Source organism: Lagenorhynchus albirostris, chromosome 18 (assembly GCF_949774975.1).
Source record: "Lagenorhynchus albirostris chromosome 18, mLagAlb1.1, whole genome shotgun sequence".
NCBI classification, from domain to species: Eukaryota; Metazoa; Chordata; class Mammalia; order Artiodactyla; family Delphinidae; genus Lagenorhynchus; species Lagenorhynchus albirostris.
Window position 1 is genome coordinate 2,910,381 of NC_083112.1, and position 24,563 is coordinate 2,934,943.

At 45.7% G+C, this 24,563-nt stretch overlaps 1 protein-coding gene across 1 annotated transcript in view; it reads right to left on the bottom strand.

Annotated features, from left to right (window-relative positions):
* Positions 1 to 24,563, bottom strand: part of MIPEP (mitochondrial intermediate peptidase) — a 133,605-nt gene that overhangs the window by 42,564 nt on the left and 66,478 nt on the right. The window contains exons 15-16 of the mRNA XM_060129388.1: positions 16,449 to 16,523; positions 13,711 to 13,830 (exon numbers count right to left, since the gene is read on the bottom strand). Of these exons, the coding sequence (XP_059985371.1) occupies positions 13,711 to 13,830; positions 16,449 to 16,523 (195 nt within the window). The remainder of the gene's footprint in view (positions 1 to 13,710; positions 13,831 to 16,448; positions 16,524 to 24,563) is intronic.

The following is a 24,563-nucleotide window of genomic DNA, read 5'->3' on the forward strand; positions in this document are numbered from 1 at the left end:
CTCTCACCCCCAAGACCAACCACCTACAGCGGTTCCCTCATTTCAAACGAGCCCGCGCAGCAGCACTTGCTGTCACGCTGCTTTTCTCAACTAAGCTGAGGCCGGATATTATTCTCCAAGATCTTCTTATGTATTTACTTATTCACTTTAATTTAAACTCCATATAGGACGGGTTCAAATTTCTGGAGGAGTTAGAAAAAGTGTTATGAGATAAGTGTAAACGATCGCTTGATTTATAGACCTCCACTGCTTTCACTTAAAGGACTGAGCATGAAAGGGCTGTTTAGACTGTACGCCGGCTTAAGTGGAAAAAAGTTATTGCTGAAATTGTATAAATCATTTCAAATATTGTTTGATTTTAGCTTTTAAGTGTCTGAATTTTTCTAAATGTTCTGAGAAAGTCTGGTTCACTTTTTACTCTCCATAAATCAGCAAGTATTTCAAAGCTTCCCTGAGACTTGAAAAATATACACATGTGCAAAGAATGGTTACGTCATCACTTAGTTAGAGACCTGAAGAGAAAGTATATTAAATAAATGAACTAGCTGGGTGCTTGCTTTCATAATTATTAATTATATACATTACAAATCGAGATGTGAACGACTCCAAGGTAAACCATTCCCACACATGAATAACCTGGTCGGGGAAGCAGTGCTGGAGCACATGGCCGTGGGCGCACTGCTCCAGGGACTCAGTGGCCCGGCCCACGGCTGTCCTTGCGGGGCAGGGATCAGCCTCAACATCCTGACCAAACAATGCCGAACACACAGGGATGTCCGTCTGCTTTAATGTATTAACATGCTTCTGCTCTCAGCCATCCTACATGCAACTGATGAAGTTATCTTTCCCGCACACCATCTGTATCATGAAATCCCCCTTTCAGTAATCATGTATTACACTGACAAGAATAGTAACAGCAATGATACTTAACATTTGTTGTGTGTTCAATACGTGCCAGGCACTGGGCTAAGTGCTTCTGACATGCATGATCTCACTCCCTCTCCACAATAACCACACAGGTCAGAGCTCACCGTCACAGAGGAACATCTGAGGCCCCCGAGCGGGCATCTGAGCCTAGAGGTCCATATAAGCATTGCGCCTGCATCACCCACCACGAGGGGTGACCTCACCCTTCGGGGTGCCTCTGTTGCTCATCCCCCCCCCGCCCCCAAGAACTCCAGCCTCCCTGCCTGTGTCCACACCTCACTGCCTCACTCCTGCCTTCATAATCTGAATACACACTCTTGATCCAGGAATAGTCTCAAACACACGTGCTGGCTCGCTTTCAAATCACAGATCCAACCAGAAATATGCCACTAGGATGCTCAATGCCCCTAGTATTACTTGGTGCGATTGTGGAAGTTCAAGCCACTGGACCAGTGAAGGACACCAGGGCCACAGAAATACTGAAAAGGCGCAGCAAAACATTATTTATACGTGTTGTGAGGTTTCATCTATATATGTAAATACACATTTAGAGAGAGAGCGCGGTATCTGGAAAACCTCCAAACCCCAGTGAATACGTATCAAAAGCAGTAGGTGTTCATTAAGAATGCCAGCCACAAAATCAACAAACTAAAATAAATAACTTTCTATGTGCCGATGATAAACAGCTAGAGGAAGTGGGAAAGAGAGACTAACAGACCCATTCAGAACAGCAAAAAAAAAAAAAAAAAAAAAGTCATACAACAGGAATACATTTAACAAGATGTATGAGGCACTTCTAAGAAGACCAGTAAATATAAAACGGTGTGATAGGAACAAGCAGCTCCGTAACAGAGTAAGGCATCTGTGTAAAAAAACAAAAACAGAGCAACCGATAACAAAAAACGTCACAAAGGATTATCCAGCCTCAGCAGGAGCCCTGAAACGGAAGCTCAGACACAAATCTTGTACATGAAACTCAGCATCTCATAAAGGAGGCCTTTTCAAATCAGTGGGGAAAGTGGGTTTTTCAAAAACCAATTAGAAAAAGTAAAGCTGGTTCCAAATCTCATACTTTACACGACTAGAAGCTTAAGTAATCAAAGATTTAAAAGTCAAAAATAAAACCACAAGAGTCTAGAAGAAAATATTGGCAAAAATTTAAATATTCTCAGGCTAACAAGTTATTTTTAAGCGTGACAGGAAACTCAGAGAAAAGCCTGATAGATTTAACTAAAAACAACAATCACCACCATCTAGCAAACGGACAATAAAACCTTCTGAATGTTAAAAAAAAAAAAAAAATTACAAACGAAGTTGAAAGCTGAATAACAAGATGTGGGAAATATTTACAACAAAAAAGAAAAAAGGTTAACATTCCTATAAAAATCAGTAAAAAAAGATCAATCTAAACATGGGAAAATGACAAAAATAGGCAATTCACCCCCTAACATCCATACAGATGGAAAAATGTCATAGGGGAAGATGCTGGTTTTACTGGTAATAAAAGAATTACAAGTAAAAATAAGTTACAGCATGTGTGGCCTATCACACTGTCAAGGGAACGCTATCTGGACTTTAACTTTGCACGTGTGGGAAATAAACTGTGCGTGACTTGCAGCCCGGCAATCCCACTCTGAGGAATTTACTGTGACAACGGAGCAGCTGGGCGGGCGCACACAGGTCTCTGCGTCCACAGGGTTACCTGCTCCATCACCACCACCGCCCTCTGGGCTCAGGAGGCCACACGACGCCCCCCTCCACGGGTCCCACTTCCCGCCCTCCCCTCTTCTCCCGCCCACTCTCCACTGAGCTCTCGTCGGGAGCAAAACTGTCTGTATTTTCACCTGCCCCCTTGACGGCCCCCTTCACTCTTCTGCTGCAACAGGAACCTGGCTCTCCCCGCCATCTCGGGCCCTCCCCCGGGTCCCCGGCCTGGACGGGAGGCCGCGATGCTGCCCAGCTCCCCGCTCCCGCGGCTGCGGCCACTCCTTCCCGGAGGCTCTCACTTCTGCCTCATCTTCGCTCTCGCCAAGGCTGCTCCTGTCGCAGTTCTGAGGACGCCAGCGACCGCAGAGCGAGTCCTTAAATGCCCCTCCCCCGCCTCAGAACCTGCAGCTGCCCCTCACAGGAGGACGCGGGAGCACCCCAGGGAGCACCCCGGGTTACGTGAGCGGCCCCCGAATGCCGCCGCCCGCGTCCCTGCAGGAGGGAAGCAGGCAGGTCAAGGGTGGAGGCGACGTGAGAGGGCGACGAGGTGGAGCCGAGCGGCCTCCAGGAGAGGCCAGCGCGGGAGTGAGCCTCCCCGAGCCCCGCGGGGGCCGGCTGCCGGCACAGCGACTCTAGCCCATGGCTCGCTTCGGCCTCCCGACCTCCAGAACCCTGAGAGGAGAAACGCCTGTGCTGCTTTAAGCCACTAAACGGGCAGAGACCTGTGACAGCAGCGACAGGAAGCTCACGGCGCCCTGGCCTCCTGACTCCTTCCCTTCTTCCTCTCCTTGGGGGACGCCGTCCTCGGCCCCAACTCGTGTCTCGTGCCCACGGTTACCTGCACCATCGCTGTCTCCGAGGCCCTTCCCTCACTCTAGGAGCCGGTCCCAGACCCCGCCAGGACTCGGGACCCGCTGAGCCCGCCGCCTGCGCACAGGCCGCAGCCCCGGGACTCATGTTCTCTCTGCCCGGCAAGCCCACGGTGGGTCATCAGGACAGCTCTGCACACTCCAAGGCCACCACCTCCTCCCGTGCCACCGGCCCCACGTGGCAGAGCCACAGCTCTGGCCAGAGCGCGGCGCCTGAGCCCCCACGGCCGTGCCGTGGCCCGGCGGGCCTCGCCTGCCTCCTGTGGGCCCCGGGCCCCTAACGCCGTCTTGGGAGCTAGCAGCGCCATGTCCCCACTCACTCCCTAACGCCCATGTCCTGAACCACAGAACAAAGCAGCCCGAAGGGAACGTCCACTTTGGCCCCTCCGGGCCCCAGCCTCTTCCCACAAGCGTGCGCCGGCGAGGCTGACCCTGCGCGCCTGTGGAAGACTCACCCCCGGCCACGTCCCCAACACTCTCGGGCAGCGTTCTTTGTCAGTCTCTGCAGATCCTTCCCACCAGCCTCTGCGTGTCATTTCTCTTCTTAAAAACCAAAATGAAATCCAACAGAGAAACAGCCTCTCTGCCCCACGCCCCCTCCAAGCCCCATTCCTCTCCCCCCCGCAGGAAATCACCAGAGCGTCCCCAAGTCCCCTCCCTCCGTCCTCTCCTGACCCGCACTCACTGGGCCTTCACTCCCACGGCTCTACCGGGACTGTTCTCACCTGGGTCACCAAGGACCCAAGAGTACAAACCACACGACAGCCCTTGCGTGAGGCTCAAACAGGCAGAGCTAGGGGTTACCTCGTGGGGAAGGTGCGTTGACTGAGGGGTTCAGTGCCTTCTGAGGTCCCGGAAACGTTGGTCTCCTGACCTGGGTGGTGGTTACAAAGGTCTGTACGTATATAAAAATTCATGGAGCTGTATATCAGGATTTGTGCACTGTGTGTAAGTCATGTCCAATAAAAAGGTTAAAAAAAATCTTCAATAAATATTTGCTGGGCGTGTACCTTGCATACCGTGTGGGGCCCTGGAGAAGCGGTGAATAAATGAGAATGGGCCTTGCTCTTAGGGAATTTCACTCCATTTGGGACGACAGGAATTAGTCAAATGACATCAAGAAATGAGAACCTGGGGTGAAGGATAGGGAGGGCAGGCCTGCTTTCTGTGAGACTGTGCGACAGAGGAAGGACGGGGTCTGGAGAAGCGGCCTTTCCCGGGAGGCGAGCGTGGAGAAGAGGAGGGGGCTCCGGGCAGGGGGCGCGCCACAGCCTGAGGCCAGAATGCAGGACCCGCAGGACCACCCCCGAAGGGTTTCCAGGGCGCACTGAGAAAAGGTCTCGCTGCAGAGACAAGGGCTCCTCACTAACTGCCCCGCGTAAGGCCGGCCCACCCGGAGCAGAGGCAGGTGAGACGCATGTCTGTGTCTGTGGGAGCTGGTTCCATCTTCAGGTGCGTGTGAGAGAACAACGTGACACGGTGTCCCAGGGGACGGGGCCAGAGTGGGAGGGAGACCAGCTGCAAAGCCTTTCACGCCTTCGGATTTTTGGTCACATGCATGCATGACTCAAACATAGTTAAAATGTAAGATTAGCATCACTCAACCAGAGGCCTCTTACAGGAGCTGGTGCTGCCCCCAGAGTCCCAGGGGCACAGGTATAAAAAGACACCAGGACAAGCCCTCTGGGCCCCGAGCTCCCTGCATCCTGCCCACGCTCACCATGGATCACTAGGGCGGAAGCTTCTGGAAATGTAAACAGCATAAAATCTACAAGACACACGTGTATTATTTAAAACGCAAAGTCTACCTGGTAAAGAACAAATGAATATCCTGGATTTTTAAATTTCCTTTTATCTAGCCTATGTGAATTTTCAGGCAAAAGAAAAAAAGCATAGCACTATTCATGAAAACCAAGATGAAAATGAGAGTCGGTGACTTGGCTCAAAGGACTACATTATAAAAACAACCGGGTAGTCACATAATTTCCTCATGTTTTAAATCAGTGAAACCTAGAGTTGCAGCTGTCCCACAAACTGAAACCATATAAATTTTTAGAAAGTGAGTCAATTGTGAGATTAAAGTTTCAATTTATAACACTTCTGTGTTTTAGTTACAAAGTCATAAATAAATCTAGCATGACAGAGAAGGTAAATATTTTCTCAGTTGTTTATGCAGCCAAAGAGGAAAGGAATTTAACATGCAATTAACCACTTAGGTTTTTCTAGGTATGTACCATATGGTCTTTGTATTTAAGATAGAGAAAAAATAAATATTGTTTTGTTTAATCTAACATTTGCTTAGCAACGTCAGATACTCCAAACTGTGCCACCTGGGCATGCCTTTACCTCCCAGGAGACTTTTTTCATTTGTACCAGAGCCAGGGCATAAGAACAGGAGGAAATGTAACCTCTTCCCCAGGGGGAAAAAGAGCTAAAATAGGAGAAATGAGAATTTCTACCAAATAATTGAAGTGGAATTCTCTGGAGAGAAAATGATGAACTTTTATCCACCTCGGGGTCTAGTTCTACTGTTTAATAGACAGTATTTTTTCTTTTTTTTTACACGTTGAAAAAAAGAGACATTTATGCCATTCTTTGAACCCACATCTGAGCAAGTGTGAGGTAAGAATAGACAAAGGTCAAAAGCAGACCTCGGATTTCTATATAAAGGCTCCCACGTGATCAAAGCTTTCTCTCACCAGGCTTTCTTTAAAAATAACTAATAAGAAAACATCTGCCATTTTAATCTAGATAGAAATCATTTAATAGATATTTCCTTATCTTAGTGTTTTATCAGTTAATCTAAAATTAGAGCTTTTAAAATAAACTCATGAATGCTTGACACCACATGGTCAATAAGCTGACACAATTTTATTATGAACTGAACTTGTGACATCTATGAAGAGCTCTGAAATATACATTCAAAATTAAAGCTATAAAACCGGAATCCCTCATGTGCTGGAATGCACACATGTCGGGTATCTGCATGGATCTCTATACACACTCACGTGCATATTCTGAAGAAAGAAGTTCTTCAGCGAGCAGGAGAGAAAATAACCTCTAGCGGTAGCACACCCCAACCGTGGGGAGCAATGACGTCCTCTTGTGGCGAGTGTTTCTGTTACCTTTCTTCTTTTTGAGACTCTTGAAAAACCAACCAAAGGGAAACACCACAAGGCAAGCGCACATGGCCGCGCTGCCCCCAGCCTCTCCCGCTCCCTCCCCTCTGCGGGCTCAGCCCTCTGGGGTCAGGGGCGGCGCGTGAATGAATGTTGACCCGGGTGAGCACACTGGACAAACGACCGGGTCACCCCTGACTGCACTCCAACTCCCAACTGGTCAACTAGCGGCCACTGTCCTTTGCACATATCATCATGACAGCGGCAAACACCAGCTTAAGAATCTGCTCGAAAACTTGAGCAGTTTCCAGACGGGAAGCCCTCAGATCACATGTGAGTTGTCTGATGAAAGTTTATCTATCAGTCTGTTCTTTGGGAACTCACAACACACATCCACGATAAATGTCCTACAACTGATGGTCCAAGCGACGTAGCACAATGTAACCCTAAATTAATAGAAAAGGGCACAGCGTTGTACTGTAATAGTGGTAGAAATAGGAAATACGTTTAAAATTTCAGTTTTTGCTGGTATTTGAGAAAAAGCTATTTCAATCAGAAGATCTTCCCCACCGACACCGGCTGACCCGGGTGTGCCACCTCTTGCAGGTTCCCCCGCTCAGGGGCGCTGTCCCCCTCCATAGCTCACAGCATCCTCTCTGTAGGTGAACACCTCCCAAATCTACACGGCTCCCGCCAGGATCTGCTTCCTGGCCTTCAGACCCAAGGATCCAACAGCATCCTCACCTCAGACTAAACCCTTCCCCTCTGCACCCCTCCCGTCTTCCTGTTTCACTGACGCCAGCCCTGCCCACCGCGGGGGCCGCCCCTCCCGGCTTATGGAGCACCAGCACCAAGTGGGTCTGCGGGCTCCTGAGCCTCTGACCCTCCTCTGCCCGTCCAGCGGCCTCTTCCTCCTTGTAGCTAACCTCACAGTGTCACCGAGCTGCGCCTGAGGGGTGTTCAGCCCCCAGGGATGCTGGCCCAGGTGAGGGCACAGCCCAGCAAGGGGGAGGAAGAACGCAGGGCCTGATGAAAACGAAGGCGCCTCTTTTCCTCACCCATCCTTCTGGGGAGAAGCCTGCCTCTGGAAATGAAAACTAACATCCCAGCGTACCCGCTGTACCAGCTGTACGATGCACTGGAAAGCCTCAATGTGCTGTAGGTTGTCGTATAAATTATATTTTCCTTTTCTCATTGTTTAATTTGAGGAAATAAAATGATTCATTGGAGAAAAACAATCTCTGGAGATGAGTAGAGGGGAAAACTGCCCCTCCTCTGGTCTCGGGGAACTCGAGAAGTCTCCTGTCCATCTCACGTTAGAACCTGGCAGTCGCCCTGAACCCAACTTCCCGCCCCGGCCCCGCCAGGCTCCCCACCTTCCACACCCACCTTCCACACGGTCCCCGAACCTGCCCGACACCCCCTCCCCCCACCAGGGCTGCCAGCAGCGCTGTCCCAACGACGCGCGAATAACTTTCCAGCTGGTCCCCCAACCCCTCTGTACCCCATACACGGCAGCCAAAACAGCCTTTCAACACGTAGGGTACGTTCTACATACCAAGAATATATTCCTATACTCCACAGAATGGCCAATTTATCAACCACAAGCCTATTAATCAGTTTAAGAAATAAGATATTTCTAAGACTTCTGTGCTCCCCTTCCTTGCTCCAGCGCTTAGCACTGCCTCAATTCTGGGCTTACTATTCCTTCGTTTTCTTTACAGTTTTACTAAGTACGTAGAGATCTATGATAATGCACTGCTTAGTTCTGCGTGATTTTGAACTTTATATAAATGTACAAAATCTATTTCTTCTGAAGCTCATTTTTTTTTTACTTTACATTTTGCTTCTCAAGCTCATCATCGCGATTTCCCTGCTGCACAGTATCCCAGCCGATGAATATGCCCGAAATCATTCATCTATTTTTGTGCTCACAATCGCGTGGGTTCTTCCCAGAAGCCCCCTCCTTTCCCCCCCATTTACAAACAGTGCTGTTGTACACATTCCTATCCTCAACGCTTAGGACCTAAGACGACACTTTCTCTGGGTTCCACGTAGGAGGTGAACTGCTGGGTCACAGGGTCTATCCTCAACGTTAAGAGGTGACACCCAGCTGATTTCCAAGTAGTCACGGCAAATGCAACTCTGCCCACGTGGGACTGTGACTCCACAGCCTGGCCAGCACTGGTCACTGTCTGTGGTTTTCTCTGTCGCCTGATGGGTGAGAGTGAGATGGCATCCTGACACGGCTTCACCGTATGCCCCAATGAACACCAAGGTCATCTTATGCAGTGCATTCAAGGCACCGTCTTTTCCAAGATGGTACTTTTTTTTTTTTGGCTAAATGTCTAAAATTATATATTTTTTAACATCTTTATTGTAGTATAATTGCTTTACAACGGTATGTTAGTTTTTGCTGTATAACAAAGTGAATCAGTTATACATATACGTATGTCCCCATATCTCTTCCCTCTTGCATCTCCCTCCCTATCCCACCCCTCTAGGTGGTGACAAAGCACCGAGCTGATCTCCCTGTGCTATGCAGCTGCTTCCCACTAGCTATCTATTGTATGTTTGGTAGTGTATATATGTCCATGCCACTCTCACTTTGTCCCAGCTTACCCTTCCCCCTCCCCGTGTCCTCAAGTCCATTCTCTATGTCTTCATCTTTATTCCTGTCTTGCCCCTACGTTCTTCAGAACCTTTTTTTTTAGATTCCATATATATATGTGTTAGCATACAGTATTTGTTTTTCTCTTTCTGACTTAGTTCACTCTGTATGACAGTCTAGGTCCATCCACCTCACTACAAATAACTCAGTTTCGTTCCTTTTTATGGCTGAGTAATATTCCATTGTATATATATATGCCACATCTCCTTTATCCATTCATCTGTTGATGGACACTTAAAGGTTCCTTCCATGTCCTGGCTATTGTAAATAGAGCTGCAATGAACATTTTGGTACATGACTCTTTTTGAATTATGGTTTTCTCAGGGTATATGCCCAGTGGTGGGATTGCTGGGTCGTATGGTAGTTCCAATTTTAGCTTTTTAAGGAACCTCCATACTGTTCTCCATGGTGGCTGTATCAATTTACATTCCCACCAACAGTGCAAGAGGGTTCCCTTTCCTCCACACCCTCTCCAGCATTTATTGTTTCTAGATTTTTTGATGATGGCCATTCTGACCGGTGTGAGATGATATCTCATTGTAGTTTTGATTTGCATTTCTCTAATGATTAATGATGTTGAGCATTCTTTCATGTGTTTGTTGGCAATCTGTATATCTTCTTTGGAGAAATGTCTATTTAGGTCTTCTGCCCATTTTTGGATTGGGTTGTTTGTTTTTTTGATATGGAGCTGCATGAGTTGCTTGTATGTTTTGGAGATTAATCCTTTGTCAGTTGCTTCATTCGCAAATATTTTCTCCCATTCTGAGGGTTGTCTTTTCATCTTGTTTATGGTTCAAGATGGTACCTTTCATGTCCTGTGTTTTTTGTACCACAATCAAAATTAATTAATTTAAAAAGGAAAAGAATCTTTTTCCAGTTACATGTGTTGAAAACCTCTACTTCCAGTCTGTAGCTTTTCACTGTTTTTCACCTGGTTTTTGGATGAACGGAAGACGCAGATTTTAATACAGTGGAATGTATCAGTCTTCTGTTTTACAGTTAATGTCTTTTGTGTTGTCTGTATGACATGCGAGTCTGAGCAGGAACAGAAAGGAGCTGTCAGAAAGACACTCCCATCATGTCTACAAATTTAACTCTTTACTTATTTATCACAGAATGAGACAGATCCAGGTTTCCTCTTTTCCATGTGGACGACGGATAGCGACAGCACCATTTAAAATAAACCAATCTCTTCTCGGCCCACAGACCTGCAGTGTTATTCAGCTTATGGTCAAGAGGCCGTAAATGTGCTGAGCCAGCTTTCAGGCTCTGGGCTCTGCTCCACCATCTGTCCCTGCAGCCCTTGCAGCATCGTTACACTGTCCTAATTCCTACAGCCTCCTCTGAGTACTAATCCTGACGGGGCAAGCCCACCCACCTGCCACTGTTCTTCAAAGCTGCTCCTTGGCCATCACGCTTCCACATAAAATCATACACTCAGCTCGTTAGCTTCAAGCCAACAAACGAGGCGAATCACATTACATTAAGAGTACAGGTTAAATGGAGAAAACGTGATATTGTTTTTATATCAAATCTTCCTATCTATAAATATGGTTCAGTTCTTTGTTCAGGATCTGGAAATTAGCTGCTTTTTTAAAAAGATGTCTGGGAAGGCACCACCTTATATTTTTTCTTGCCTTAATGGTATATTTACTATTTTTTTGTTTGTTGCTGGTAAACAGAGATGGATTAAATTTTTTTTTTTTTTTTGCTGTACTTGGGCCTCTCACTGTTGTGGCCTCTCCCGTTGCGGAGCACAAGCTCCGGACGCGCAGGCTCAGCGGCCATGGCTCACGGGCCCAGCCGCTCCGCGGCATGTGGGATCTTCCCAGCCCAGGGCACGAACCCGTGTCCCCTGCATCGGCAGGCGGACTCTCAACCACTGCACCACCAGGGAAGCCCCGGATTAAATTTTTATATATTATTTATCTAGAAAAGTTGCTAACTTCTCATTAATTTTAATAATTTACCTCTACACACTCTGGATTTTCTCAGCAATCAATCATCTGCAAATACTGACAGTTTTGTATCTTCCTTTCCAGCGCTTCTATCTTTTCTTCTTGTCTTACTATCCTGATGGATACTACACCGAAGAATTCCAACGAGCACCCTGGTCTCATTTTCTCTGTTTACGGGAAGGTTTGTTACGGGTCTCATGATGAGCTGACAAATGGATGAGAGGCCGAAGTTGCTAGGCAGGAAGGACAGAACACTTGTGCAAATCTAAACGAGCGCTCAGACATTAAAAGAAAAAGACAAGCCTTTAAAGAATGCCTTTTTTCTCTAAATGTAGCTATGCTTCTTCTAAAGACCTCCCAAAACAACTGACACAAAGAGCTACAGCTTACTGACCATGAATGGGGGAGGTAATCTCAGTGAAGAGATAAACCTTTATATTTTCTCAAAGGAGTCAGAATAAGGATAGTGGACTTAATAACAACATCCTTCCTTTTAAATTAAAAATAATTTACTGATAGTTGATGCAGAATTGGGTACCAATGTCACCTCATCTTTGTATATCTAATTACTACACAAAAGAAACCTGCATGGTGAGGAAATCTGAGTTCTCTTCTTTTTTATTTTTCTAACTTTGTTTTTATTTTTATTTTGGCCATGCCGCACGGCTTAGAGGATCTCAGTTCCCCGACCAGGGGCTGAACCCAGGCCACGGCAATGAAAGCACCGAATCCTAACCACTGGACCACCAGGGAATTTCCTGGGTTTTCTTCTAAAAAGAGACACAGCTCAATTGTTATAAGACTTAAGATAAAGCAAGCTGGGGGTGACGACTCAGCCAAGCTGAAGCGGCTTCAGAAAGCAGCCCAGTTCCTCCTAATATTGGTGTCCCTACGGCTTTACTACCCTCTGGTGATATAACCACGTGGAGTTCAAGTCACACTGATTTTAAAGCTAAGCAAAGAAGAACATAAAATGAGCACAAAAGCACGTGGGTCAGGCAATGCTCCGTAAACGGGAAAACACCCTTAAAGGATGTCGTTTTTCCCTACATGTAGGCAAGTGTTGTTATGATTCCACTGATGAAGAGTGAGACTATTCTTATTATTACAGATTTTCACTAATATAGATAATTCAAGTACACAGTAGTACACAGCACTGGAACAATAAATTTCTTATATATACGGTCAAAAATAGGAAGGAAGTGTGACTAGCATTATGCATCACAAATAGATGACGAAGCTTCTATGACAATCAAACACTGCTGATAAGGAATCTTACGAAGATGAAATTTCCTGTGACTTTCCTTGTCTGGTAAAGGTGAACAGTCCCACATGTTCAAGTATTAGGACCTGAAGATCTAGTGGACAGTTACAGTTTACTGATGAACTTAAACTCAGCACAACACATGCTGGTATCCAGCACTGTTATCAAATGAAACCACATTTATTTGGCATTTTACGGCTTACAGAGCATTTTCAAATGAGCTTTCTTTCTATGAGATGGGCTAAGCTGGACCTTCCGGTGGCCACCATGCCACCAAGTCAGGGCCACCTCCCTGAGAATAAGACAAATCCAGAGAAAGACACAGCTGAAAGACGAAAGAAGGAGAAACGTTTCTAACAACACTGTGTAAGAACTAACTCAACCCAGCTAACCGGCAACCAAACAGACGGCCCCTGCACCTTCCAGCCACGGGGCTCAATAAACACCCTTTCTGCTTAAGCCCCTAGGAGTCGGGTTCCCATCGCTTGGACCTGAGGCCCCGAGTGATAGGCAAGCGCCCGTCTCCTGAGCGCCGGGGCCCAGGGCACTCTTCCCCAGCACGCAGCTTCCTGGAACCTGGGCTGAGGAGGACACGGCTTCAGGCTGGGTGGGAATCCCAACACCACCGCTCGCTACGCGCGGGACCCTAGACCAGATACGTCACCGGCACAAGCCCCCCGTGCGCCCCTCTGACGGGTAAGCGTCGAGCTCACAGGGCCCTTCTGAGTCGGCCTTTCGCCAAGCAACCGGACGGAGTCTGGCACCTGGCCTCGGTGCACGGTGGCGATGCGCCCGCTCTCCATCCCGACAGAGCACCGAGGGTGCCCGTCACGGTCCCGGCACAAGCGGGCCCTCAAGCAGCGTGGATTCTCTTTGCAGTGAGAGCGGCTGGGGACCGATCATCACGTTCATCTTACATCGCTGTTTTTCTCGTCACAAATAAATAATGAAAAAGAACACAGACTAACTCCAAGGGCCTTTCTCTAGCCCACTTCCCTAGGAATCTAGAAAAACCCTGCTGGCAGGAGGAAAATAAGTACATGTAAACGGACGGCTGGGGGCAGTGGGTGAGTCAGGCGTTTCTAGCATTTGCCCCTCAGGAAACCTCAACATCCAGGAGAGGACTTCACACCCCGCCCACTTGACACGTACACCCATTCAATGGCACACAACAGGGTCGGAACGCCAGACTCACAGTGTTTGGGACGTACGGTAAGCCATAGAACTTCTCCTGGGTGTCCCTGAGGATGTCTGTGGTCGAGCTCCTCAGGGGATGCTTCCCATGGTAGATCTGATCCAGAGCAGCATAAAAGACCTGGACGGAAGAACGCACCTATTTAGTCTGGGCGCCATGCTTACATCTATGATGTAGGCGACCAAAGATGTTACAAGTCTACCAGAATAATAACTGCAAGTCGCAGTTGGGCAGTCACATGTATAAGTGTATGAGGCTTGAGATGTATTTTGCATTTCATACCACATTTAAGACCATGTTAATGATGAAACGGAAAGCTCTCAACCTCTCCATGATTAAGGATATTAAGGAATTCTGAACCCTATCTATAAGGTACTCTTTCTGTACAGTGCGGTGAATGAAATTTGTGACCGCAAAACTACACACACACACACACACACACACACACACACGGAATATATATATATATATATATATATATATATATATATATATACCTGGAAATATGAAAAAATTAAGTTATGACCTGTGACCCCCTGCAGCTAATAAATACTGTTTGGCTTCTTCCTAGAATCCTGATGTAATTAAATGAGAGAAATGACTGGGTGAGAATCCTAGTTCGTTGATGAGAGGTGGAAGGCGGGATGAAGTGAGGTGAGGAAGCAGGGGTGTTACACAGGATTCAGGAGCAGCTGTCGGAGAGTCTGAGGCCGGGACCAAGGCAGACCCCAGCCCTGCTGTCAGGGCTCAGAGGAAGCAGCTGCTGGGCGGGGCGACCCTGGCTTAAGGAGGTGACTGGTAGGGAAGGCTCACTCCTCTCCAAGGAGAGGACAGAGGCCACTGAAACATGAGAGGAGAGTAAAGCATTAGAAGGAGTTTAAACATGAAGCCTGCTGCGTATTTACCAAGCTCTGAAAGCTAAATTTTAGGCAGAAAACCTCAAGTAAAGTGCTTTTTCACTGCAACATTTGACTTATTAACATTGTCTGCATTTTACCTGAAGCAAGCAAGTAGAAAATATTTTATTTTAAAAGAAAAAACCGTCAAGTGATTATGTTTCCGATACATATCTTTCGGATTCAAAATAGGAATTTGTAGAGAATGTGCAGCTGTTGACTTGAAAGAAGTGAGGATTAGTTTATATAAAAGAAAAAATTTAAATGACCTCTATAACTTCTGGCTTCATCTAGATAGAGAGTTATGGTTCTATATTATAAAGTCAAGTTTAAACCTTCACTGGAAAAATATAGACATTTCCTAAATATTGCTTTGCTATAACTGGCAATCTAAACATATATTAAATACAGCTCTTTCCATTCTATGTTCTGCAATGAGTAACAATATTGGGTTGGTCAAAAAGTTCGTTCGGGGTTTTCTGTACGCTGCAACATCTAGCAGAAAAACCCGAACGAACTTTTTGGCCACCCCAATATTTCATGCTCATTTGCTGATGAACCAAACAACCCTAGGCGACAAGCCCCCCCGGGGGTCCTGCGTGCTTGGGACCAGGAACCTTAGAGCTGCAGAAAAGCAGGAGCTATTTCTAGAATAATGTACAGCAATAAATAACAATTTAAAAGGCACAATTTAAAAACCACTACTGATACCCGCTTAGAAATCTGCAGCAACTCCCTTCCACCCTGGGTTGTCCCCACGGCTCGGGGGATGGCTGTGTGACAGGAAAGCAGCGTGAGCGGCCCTTCGGGTGGGAACCTCCTTCCCTCCCTTCTCCTCCAGCTTTTCAACCCCCCTCTCCCTCTCTCTCCCTCTCTCTCCTTATTCTTTTCGGAGGGCAGAAGTACAGAAAGGTTGGTTTTCCTTTTCAGAAGAAAATCACTGGAACAAGTGTTGCAAAGGACGCCAGGACACGGGCTTTTAAAAGGTAGGACTCCCACGACAGATACGAGTAAATCAGAAGACTACTGCCACGTAATGTTAACCTTTCAAATAATCCAGAAACCTTTTTGCAATTGTGTGATACAAATAGACACTAAATAATGTTATTAATCCATGGTTTCGTCTATAGCAGGCATCTTCTTCACTGAAACGTGTATTTTAAGGTCCAAAAAAACAGAGCACATTCATTACTTTCTAGGGGCTGAACTTTATACACCTATAAAGCAATTCAATAGTGGCTACACTTTTAAACAGGTGACTGGATCATTAGAAAGTGAATACTGCCTGAGATGAAAGATGGGTGTTTAGGCTGTGTTTACATAACACTCAAGATCTGATGAAGAGGAATAACTCCATAAACAATCTCAGAAATTACAAATAACCTAAACATCTGGTATCACACAGACCTGACATCCAGATGGTTTATAAAATGTTTCTCGTCTTTATCTGGAAACCTGGAACACTGGCTTTGAGTTTTACTAAAAACTAAGTCATTACTGTTTAAACTTCACATCTAAAAACACAAATTTAAAAAAAGATACAAAGTGAACAAAAAGATATAACTTGGTTGCTGAAATGCACCATTTAGAAGAAGTCAGGTAAAACTTTTCCACTCTTTGATTTTCCACTGAAATTGGGAAATAACCTTATTTGACATCTACTTCCTAAGGACGGTTGGAAGACCAAATGATTAGTCAAGGTCAAGTTCTCTGAACTCAGAGGAAAGATGTTTTGGAAGCATAATTATTATAATAAATGGGTAGCACTGGCAAGAATTTAAAGTTATACATTTATTTTGAATAATATCTGTGGAAAACTTCAGAACAAAGGCACACACCCACCTGAAGCTGCATGTCTGCTGCCGCACAAACCTTTTTAGATTCGCAAAGACGAGACACCATATTTCTGGGCAGTGGCTTGAAAACAAAACAATATGTGTGTGAGTAAACTACACTGTGCACTTTTGAGGCAGGAAGGTTAAAAATAACATCAAATGATACAATTTCATTGTGGTTTAATAATAACTTTGAAATATTTTCGAGGACAAGATAAAGGATGAATACATTCCACTGAATTTCAAAAAGCGGTAATTATCAAATAGGGGTTTGTACGTGAAAATACAGGATTGTAGGGAAGTCAGACATTGGCACTGTTCTTTAAAACTCTAGTTAAAACGTTAGGAAAAGTTAGTACTTTTTCTGTCCCTTTGTTAGCAATGAAAGTCCATTCAAGTGCTCTGTTGACCTTAAGAGCACGTACTGACTGATGACAGGAATCAAAGGTCACAAAGTCAAGAAATAAACTCTAGTCCATGGAGCCAGTCAGTACTGGAGCTGAACAACATATCCCGACAAATAACCATGATAATGAACCGTGCCTTCTTTTATTTTCCAACCTGAAAGAATTGCAGGGCTTGGAAACGCAGTCTGATTAATGTCCCTATACAATTTAGGGCTTCCTCTCTAATTAGCCATAATCATGTAACGTCACGTATTCTCTTACAAATAAACTAATAATGTAGCTGGGGAAGTGCTGTAGCCAATCTTACTCTACTTTTTTTTTTTTGGTACGCGGGCCTCTCACTGTTGTGGCCTCTCCCATTGCGGAGCACAGGCTCCGGATGCGCAGGCTCAGCGGCCATGGCTCACGGGCCCAGCCGCTCCGCGGCATGTGGGATCTTCCCGGACCGGGGCACGAACTCGTGTCCCCTGCATCGGCAGGCGGACTCCCAACCACTGCGCCACCAGGGAAGCCCTTACTCTACTTTAAAATCATTAATACTGGCGTTTACTGAAGACAGCTGCCACTTTATACAATTCTATTGACAATCTAAATCAAGTTAAAAGCCCTTCTAAAGAGAAACAAATTGTGTAAGAGACTTACGGCAGGTTACTGTGCACTACAGCTGTATAGACAGACTAAACACTGGTGAGTGGTAATGTGAGCTGTGAGCTGGAAGGGGAAGCAGGCACTGCTGCGTGTGTGTGCACATGTGTGCACATGTGTATCTATATATCTATACAGATCTCTCCCCAGGGCCTAGAACAGTGCCTGGCACACAGCAGACACTCAGTGCACATCTGCAGGAGGAGTGAACTAACGCAAGAATGACCCTGACTTCTGTAGCAGGATGAAGGCTCAGACAATGAGGCCTTTTCTCTTCTCTTTCTGTTTAGCTATAAGAAAAGCAAACCAGCCAAAAAAGGGAATTTTTCAAGAAGTAAAGGACACAGACTGAAGGAAGTTGCACAGTGTAACTTCCGGTGCAGGGAAAGGCCTAGGTCTTCCCGACATAAAACAAAAATTTCCTGCAACAGCATTTTAAAAAGTCACGGTTCAGTGAAGTCATACACGCCAGCAGCTGTATCAAGATGTTCAGCTTTCTTTAAACCCTACTTTATGTTATACCTTCTGTTGACAGGACTGCTGCTGCACTTGGGTTTTTCATGCTTCACAAAGCTTTAATGGTTTTATTTTCCCATAAAAAAATAGTACGCGTGGAAGGATTATCAACAAACAATGGAAACTCCTGGGGGCAAGCACTTTATTAGACCTGAGGGACAGAAAGAGGTGGAGATGGGGTCCCAGCAGCACTGCCCATGTGCGCAGAACCATAAACGGAGCTACGACGAGCAAGGGGAAGGAAGACCCTGCACGTGAGTGTGAAACCATGACCCAGAAGGGCTTGACTGAGGGAACAAGGTAGAAGCGGGACCTACAAAGTGAACAAGCGTGAAGCGGGGCTGGGGGCCGCAGGGAGAAGGGCCCTGAGCAGAGGCACGGAAGAGGGGGCCTGGGGGCTCAGTCAGGCAAGGACGGGGTGCCCACCCTCAGATCCTACAGGAGGCCACTGGTGAGTTTTGACCAAGGAAGTCACCTGGGCCAAGTTGTGTTCTGAAAAGATTCCTTTGGCTGCAGTGTAGACATGCCATAGGAGGGGGCCAGGAGTGACACACACATACCACCAGTGACCTCAGCCAGAGCAGAGTGGGCAGCCGGGGCATGACTGGGGCTGGACTGCGGGGGAAGAGGCAGGGCGGTCAGGGGGCCGAGGTGGGGAGCAAGGTCAGGTCGGGAGGCGCAGGCCCTGAGCAGGGAGTGGAGGGGCGTCCATGGCCATGGTCCCGGCTCTCGGTAAGGTTTACAAGCCCTGCCTGGAGACAGTGAGGAGGAAATGCCAATACTGGGTCTAAGAACCAAACCCAACAGACCCCTTTCATCTGTAAGTAGTTCACTTTGAGGCCAGTGTCTCCCAAGATGCAAACCCATCTAGCAAAAGGGCAAACAAAGGGACAAATTTAAGGAGGCTTAATTCTTTCCTGCTCAGGTTTACAATAAAACAAAAGACGCAACGAAAAAGAGCACAGAAAGACAACTGAAAACAGTTTATCAAAAATTACATATCACGACTTCCCTGGTGGCACAGAGGTTAAGAATCCGCCTGCCAATGCAAGAGACACGGGTTCCAGCCCTGGTCTGGGAAGATCCCACATGCCTCAGAGCAACTAAGCTCGTGCACCACAACTACTGAGCCTGCTCTCTAGAGCCTGTGAGCCACAACTACTGAGCCCGTGTGCCCCAACTACTGAAGCCCGTGCGCCTAGAGCCCGTGCTCCGCAACAAGAGAAGCCACCGCAATAAGAAGCCCGCGCACCACAACGAAGAGTAGCCCCTGCTCACCCCAAGTAGAGAAAGCCTGCGTGCAGCAACGAAGACCCAACGCAGCCAAAAATAAATAAATAAATTTATTTTTTTTTAAAAAAAAAGACAAAAAAAATTACATATTCAAGGGAATTCCCTGATGGTCCAGTGATTGGAACTCCACACTCCCACTGCCTGGGGCCTGGGTTTGATCCCTGGTCGGGGAATTAAGATCCCACAAAGCCGAGTGGCACGGCCAAAAAGGAAAAAGAACAATTACGTATTCAGAAAACCCACATGTGCTACATAGTTCTATAAAATGTTGGGGGAAATGAAGGTTACATGGGACTCCTGGATTACTTTTTGCAACTTGCTATGAGTCTACAATTATTTCAAAATAAAAAGTACAAAAAAACCTCCCCAAACTATGTATTCAAGGCCCACTGTACATAGAGTAGTGAATACAAAGAATGTTTACCAAAAATGTAAGGAAACATCTAAGTAGAAGGTAAATACTGTCCTAATAGAACAGTTCAGAGGAAAGAACTATTAACCCATCAAATCACAAATTAAGTAATACATTTATATTATGTGTGGTGTAAACAGGAAAATGGATGTTCTTTTTTTTTTTTTTAATCTAGTTGGGTTGTTAGTCAACTGGAATTAATGTACTTCAGCTCACGGAAGGGAGTTATATATTTACTCCCTTAGAAAGTACTGCCTTCTTCAAAATTAAAAAACAATAACAAAGATAAAGCAGAACAAAATTTAAATAACATCCACACTGACCTTAAGTTCTATACAATTTTTTTCTGGCTGCACCACACGCTTGCGGGATCTTAGTTCCCTGACCAAGGATTGAACCTGGGTCCATGGCAGTGAAAGCGCCGTATCCTAGCCACTGGGCCGCCGGGGAACCCCCTATATACAATTTTTTTTAATATACAATATTTAGAAGTTAAACCTTAAACTTCAAGTTAGAAACAATGTTTCCTGGTCAAGATGTTCTTCTGTGAATATCACTTTACCAACCAGAGTCATGGCAACCAATACTGACACCAATAATTCAATCTTTGCTGTTATTCCAAAGGTGGATGTGTCCACCGAGGAGCACAGATGTTTCACAGTACTGGCTCCTGAAGTCAAAGTACGGGCTCACTTCTAGTATCAATATATTGAAGAAAGACAGAATGAATACATCCAAGCCAGCAGGCAATGAGCAACCACATAGAAAAGAAAGCGCTTGAAAACACCTGACCCTCCAACAGTATTTTTTCATTATGTTAAAATGAAAATTTAACGAAGTCCAAGGCAGTAGAAATGATAATGACTCTTTCAGCATATAATCAGCTGTGTGTTTTACCAGCTTCTACGACGATCTTCATGATTTCCAAAGTAGGAAATACCCCTTCTATGATCACTAAGTCTCCTACCCCAGCCATGATGGGAAGCTGTCTGCTCCCCTGCAGATCTGGGTGCTGCCGTGTTCATCAGAGTGGAAAGCATACAGAGGATGCTACAGATGAAGAACAACCTTCAGATTAACCAATCACAGCGAAGAACCAATCACTGAATTCTCTAAGCCACGTTTTCCTCACTTGTAAAACGTCCATGTTACGGTTTCAGAGAATTAGATAACAACTGAACAAGATAATGTATTTTAAAAGTGTATTATGTCAGGTGTAACAGAGCAGATGCTGACTAACTGGTAGCCAGTATTGCTCACGATCATAGCTGCTCTATATGACACAATAACCATTGACTTTGACCACTTTATTTACATTTTACTGTTCTACCTACCTATTCTCTAAATATGGTCTGTTTCAGATTTATAAATTCTTAGGAGACAGGAATTTAGCTAAACAGTTCTCTCTCTGTAGCACCTAACAAATTCTTAATAAGAAAATGTACTTTGCTTCCTGTTTATATCTTTTCATTTATAAAACAGTCAAGTATGCTTAACGAAATACATGTCTCCTCAAATTACCCAGCTTTAGCAAAGGACACTTTCTCCACTGCGATCATCTTAAGGCTTTTAGAAGAACAATGAAATCTCGTTTCACTGTGTTACTAGTATATCTTCCCTATTTCAACATCTGCCACAGAACTTGGTGCTTAACTCAGGTTTTGAAAACATTTTCTCTCACTTTCAGCAGAACTAGCTATCAAACAGTGAGTCAGTTCCTCATCTGCACGGTCCGGTTCATATTTAGAGAAGATTGGTGCTAATGAGGAAATGTTCCTTCTGATGATATTTTAATCAAACATATCTCATGCTACGGATCTTGCAGTTCAGACTCTGTCTCTGACGAGCGCTCCTCTATAATCTCCGTCTTTGTTCCTCTATAATCTCCGTCTTTGTTCCTCTTGGTAATGTGTCTTCTTTTCTCTGGCTTCCTGCATGGTTTTCTCTTTGGCTTTGGTCTCCAGCAGTCTGACTACCATGTGTCTAGGTGTATACTGTTTGCAGTTATACTGCATGGGCTTCTCTAAGCGTCTTGGATTGCTGGCTTGATTTTCATCATTTTTGGCAAATTCTCAACCATTACCCCTTCGCCTATTTCTCATGCCTTATTTCTCTGTTCTCATTTGTGGAACTCCAACTACATGTATGTTACACTGTCTGATATTGTCCCAAAGTTCCTTGCATGCTCTATGTTGCCTCCCCTTCCCCTAACATTCCCCCTGCCCTTGTATTTCTGTTAGGACAATTTCTATTGACGTATCTTTAAGTTCACGCTTTCCTCAGCTGTGTCAAGTGTATGGATGATCCGCTCAAAGGAATTCCTCAAATATGATACCATGGCTTTATTTCCTGCATTTCCACCTGACTGATTCTCATAGTTTCCATCTCTCTTCTCCATCTGTTCATACATAATGTCCACCTTATCCATGATATCCTTTAACACAGTTATTTAAATCCCCATCCAAGAGTTACTTTAAAATTATCTCAGTTACTAGTTATTTTCAAGCCCCTGAGTCTGACTCCAGTGGTTTCTTTGTCCTTGAGTGGGAGCCAGGGTTGTGTGCTGCTGAGTGGTAATTCACTCAGCAAACATTTACTGATTGCCCATTATGGTGATATAGCAGTGAACAAAACAGATGAAAATTCCAGTTCTCAAGGGGTTTACATTCTAGGAGACTTTGTTAACTTAAAAATTACTACTGATGGAAAAAAGGACATCTTTATTTCAGTTCCTACAGGCTCAGGAATAAAAGGACAGAGATTTAATGCATCACCTCCTTTAGGCCACCAAAAGGATCCAACTGTACTAATTACAATGCTGTTTACACGTGCGATCTTTACTCATTTTAAGTTCATTTGCGAGTTTTCCGCGCCACACATTTAGAAGATAGCAGGCAGTCAACAGTGTGTGAAGGTGAGCTATGCCGTCACTGACATTCACACGCTTCCAGAGGGAATGAAGTGGCAAAATGCACAAACACATTATCTCAACACACGCTGACAACACAACACCCACCCTTCACGCAACACGTTCTCAGCACAAGGTGCCATTCTAGGCGACACAGGAAGAAGAAAGACGAAACACCATCTCCTGCCCTCAGAAGACTTACGATTCTGAACCTGCTTTACACGGTGGAGTTTGTCATGTATGTGGTAGTTGTGTGACTTCAGTTTTATAGATTTATTTTCAACTTATTTCTGTACCCCTCAAAATTCAACACTGCACACTACCACTTGATGATAAAAGTAATGACCCTTTGCAAAATCTGTTTTATTACTACTCCAACAAGTTCCCCCCAAAACTGGATTAGCAGTGATAATAAAATTTTCAGTGACTATTGATACTAAGTACAGGTATTTAATATGTAATTAGAATACAATGAATAGATGAGGAAGTTAGAGACAGGGGAAGTGGAGGTGAAGATACAATGAGGTCAGAATTGGGGTTAGGCACATAAAACTTAAAGTTTCATTCAACTTTCACAGCTGGGCCATGGACAGAGCGGAACTCAGTGATGTCCCTCATTCAAACTGCTCTAACTACAGGACTAGATCCTTCCACTGGAATTCCACAATCCAGAAAGTCTGAGGACTGAAAGTTTTCACCAATTTGACACAAACACATTTGACGGCAGTGCCTGCCTTGAACAAACATGGACCTCTTTGCTCCAAACTGCCTGTGGCTGGGGCCTGAGCCCCATACACTGCCAGCCCCTGACAACCAGGCCACGCTGACAATGTCCACGGCCAGCCCCAAGCCCCACAGTCTTCTCTTCCAAGGCTCCTTTTCCACAGTAAAGACAGGCAAATTTCCACTGTGCTCTGTTTCGAGGGTCTCCTGCTATCAGTGCTGTTCTCACTGAGCCACTTCATTTCAATACAAAAGTACTTCGAGTTATACCCTCAACCACGCTCAGCAATTCACAACCCTTACAAACTCAGTGCAGAGCTGTTCAGAAACAATTTTCTGAAGCAGTCTAAACCCCTTTTTCAATGGGGTTGGAGAGCATTACTGCAAATTTACTTCAAAATAACACTGACTGAATGAATTTCGTACTTCAGATAATTTACACCCTTGCGTGAGTTTCTTTTATTCAAGCACCTGCAGGAGGATTGGTTCAAGATGGCGGAGAAGAAGGACGTGCTCTCACTCCCTTTTGCAAGAGCACCGGAATCACAACTCACTGCTGAACAATCATCAACAGGAAGACACTGGAACTCACCAAAAAAGACACCCCACATCCAAAGACAAAGGAGAAGCCACAACGAGACGGTAGGAGGGGCACAATCACAGTAAAATCAAATCCCATAACTGCTGGGTGGGGGACTCACAGACTGGAGAACACTTATACCACAGAAGTCCACACACTGGAGTGAAGGTTCTGAGCCCCACGTCAGGCTTCCCAACCTGGGGATCCAGCAACGGGAGAAGGAATTCCTAGAGAATCAGACTTTGAAGGCTAGTGGGATTTGACTGCAGAACTTCGACAGGACTGGGGGAAACAGAGGTTCCACTCTTGGAGGGCACACACAAAGCAGTGCGCACATCAGGACCCAGGGGAAGGAGCAGTGACCCCATTGGAGACTGAACCAGACCTACCTGCTAGTGTTGGAGGGTCTCCTGCAGAGGCAGGGGGCAGCTGTGCCTCACCGTAGGACAAAGACACTGGCAGCAGAAGTTCCGGGAAGTACTCCTTGGCGTGAGCCCTACCAGAGTCCGCCATTAGCCCCACCAAAGAGCCTGTAGCCTCCAGTGCTGGGCCGCCTCAGGCCAAACAACCAACAGGGAGGGAACTCAGCCCCACCCATCAGCAGACAAGCTAGTTGAAGTTTTACTGAGCCCTGCCCA